Consider the following 2,500-nt stretch of genomic DNA (forward strand, 5'->3'; position numbering starts at 1 on the left):
AAAAATCACATGAAAAACACCCTTTAACAACAACAAAAAAGAAGAAAAAATGGAACCGCTTAAAAATATATATATATAATAATAATGATAAAGATAAAAATAAATAAGAATAATAAATAAAAATAGATAAATAAAAATGATAAGAAAGGTTGATAACAAAATAATAATAATAACCGGAAAATAATAATAATAATAATAATAAATGAAAATAACAGCTAACGACTACGACCCCCGCTCGACACCAACCTGTCACCCCCATCCTCAGCCTGATATGACGACCTGTAGAAGCCCTTCAGCTGGTCGTTGAGATGACCCTCGAAATCCAAGGACAAGGTGTAGTTCTCGCCCTCGAGGAGCTTCTGGCCCAAGTGCACGACGAAGAAGTCCTTGCTCGCGTCGTCCTCCGTTCGCGAAATTGGGATCGAGGTCTCTGCCGGGGCGCTGGAGGGGGCGACCTGGGGGAGGAGGGGAGGAGGGGGGGGTGGTTGGGGGGATGGTCGGGGTGATGAAGGGGAGGGATTAATGAGGGTGGAGGGGAGGGGGGTGATGAGGATGGTGGTTGGGGGATGGTGGGGAGGGGTGAGGGTATTGATGGTGGGGGGGAGGATAGTGGTGGTGAGGATGATGAGGAGGAGAAAGGTGAGGATAGTGATGGAGACAGTGATGATGATAAGAAATATGATACAATAGTTGAAACACCAACCAGGGTAATATATATCAACATAATTGTTATATTGGTAAGTGTCTCCTGAGCTTAACCAAATTTGCCTTCAAAGAAAACGTCGAATTAACTCGCACAGACTATGATAAATTCACGCTGCTAAAAATCCCCAAGATAAAAATATGGAGGTTATATTACTATTCAGAAACCATCTTATCTTTACCGCATACCGCTTTTTATCGAAAGTATTAAGACCGATAATAAATAGCTCTCATAACGTCCATGGAGACAGAGAGAGACAGCAAATGATAGTCTTAAATGATGATATGATAGTCTTAAATAAGTATCACTTAAGAATAACGTGAACACAGTATGCTTTAGGCGTGATATTAAATCGAACTGAAGAACCAGCGCCCCAAATGGCTGCTTCTGTCCCTGCACCAATATCATTACGTAAACATTGAATTGTTTGTCTTAATATGTTTTATTCTCTACTTTCGTATTTTTCTGGTGTTGGTGGTAATGTATGCAAGAGTACAGATAATGTGGTGTATGTTGCATTCATAGAAATTTAGAATAAATTTATAATAGTAATGGTATTTACCTGTTGTGGTTATTGCAGTATGAGTGAGGTGTCGTATATGAGGAAGATGTAATCGAAGACAATCAAATACCTCTCTCTCTCTCTCTCTCTCTCTCTCTCTCTCTCTCTCTCTCTCTCTCTCTCTCTCTCTCTCTCTCTCTCTCTCTCTCTCTCTCTCTCTCTCTCTCTCTCTTTCTCTCTCTCTCTTTCATTCTCATTCATACCTTTTCTACATCGTGAATGGGTGTTTGTAATATATGTGTGGAGTTATCCCACTGCGCTGACGCCAATGTAATCTGCAGGAAGTGTATCCCACAAGTTTGTCACCAATGTAATGTTTCAGTAAGTTCGTGTTCCTCTCTGAAGGTACTACTGCTTTGGTTCTTGTGAGTGTTGTAGTTAAAGTTGTCGCAGATTCTATACTTTATTAGCACGGGAGTGTGGTAGCTAGAGTACAGAAGATAGGCCTGGCAGAGACGTCCAGGTAGGAGCGTCGTGCCATGCCCGTGAGGGCAAGCTGTTTGTGTGAGCTTGAGGTGCTGACCGAGACAATGCTGAGGGCAGAGTGACTTCGGCTATGAATGTTTTTGGTAATCACAGGTCGTTTCTGTACGATATAGTTTGAAAATGTCACTAATCATAAGAAAATGGAAACCATTAATCTTTAGTAGGAGTGTCAGTGCAGACTCTCTGCTTTAAGGAGTCATCGGTTCCTGTGGTCGCATATTTGGACGGGGACACTGGATATGTCAGTATAATTAAATTGTGAACATTTGATAACAACAGTATTGTCAATGATATTAATTACAAACATAGTGATTCAGAATAAGGATTTTCCAGCAGACATCTTGAGTATAATCAAGATATAAGTTTACATAAAGTGACCGGCGGTAAGGGTCGGAATCGCTTGCTCTCGGGCACTTGATATCGTTCCGTTGTGGGCGCAGGTCAGAGCTGGCACAGGCGATAACCGGGAGAGTGCTGGGTGCCATGGGAAGTCGAGGGTGGGTAGGGGGGAGAGGTCATTAAAGTGTTTGTAGAATAGCGAATCTATTTCAGATAACTCACTATTAGTCACTCGCTCCGTCTGGCTTTCTCGACTTTTGCATGTTTGTGTCTGTCTGTCTCTTTATTCCTCTGTCTGTATGTTAGTGTGTCTGTCTAGCTGTACACCTCTCTCTCTCTCTCTCTCTCTCTCTTCTCTCTCTCTCTCCTCTCTCTCTCTCTTCTCTCTCACTCCATCCTCTCACGTCTCT

General features: G+C 42.3%; 1 protein-coding gene across 1 annotated transcript in view; it reads right to left on the minus strand.

The window, feature by feature from the left end:
- The window catches only part of LOC119597555 (aminopeptidase N-like), a 29,792-nt gene that overhangs the window by 27,123 nt on the left and 169 nt on the right, over nt 1-2,500 (minus strand). Inside the window, exon 2 of the mRNA XM_037947132.1 lies at nt 247-455. Coding sequence (XP_037803060.1) covers nt 247-455 — 209 coding nt within the window. The remainder of the gene's footprint in view (nt 1-246; nt 456-2,500) is intronic.

Source organism: Penaeus monodon, chromosome 39, assembly GCF_015228065.2.
Source record: "Penaeus monodon isolate SGIC_2016 chromosome 39, NSTDA_Pmon_1, whole genome shotgun sequence".
NCBI classification, from domain to species: Eukaryota; Metazoa; Arthropoda; class Malacostraca; order Decapoda; family Penaeidae; genus Penaeus; species Penaeus monodon.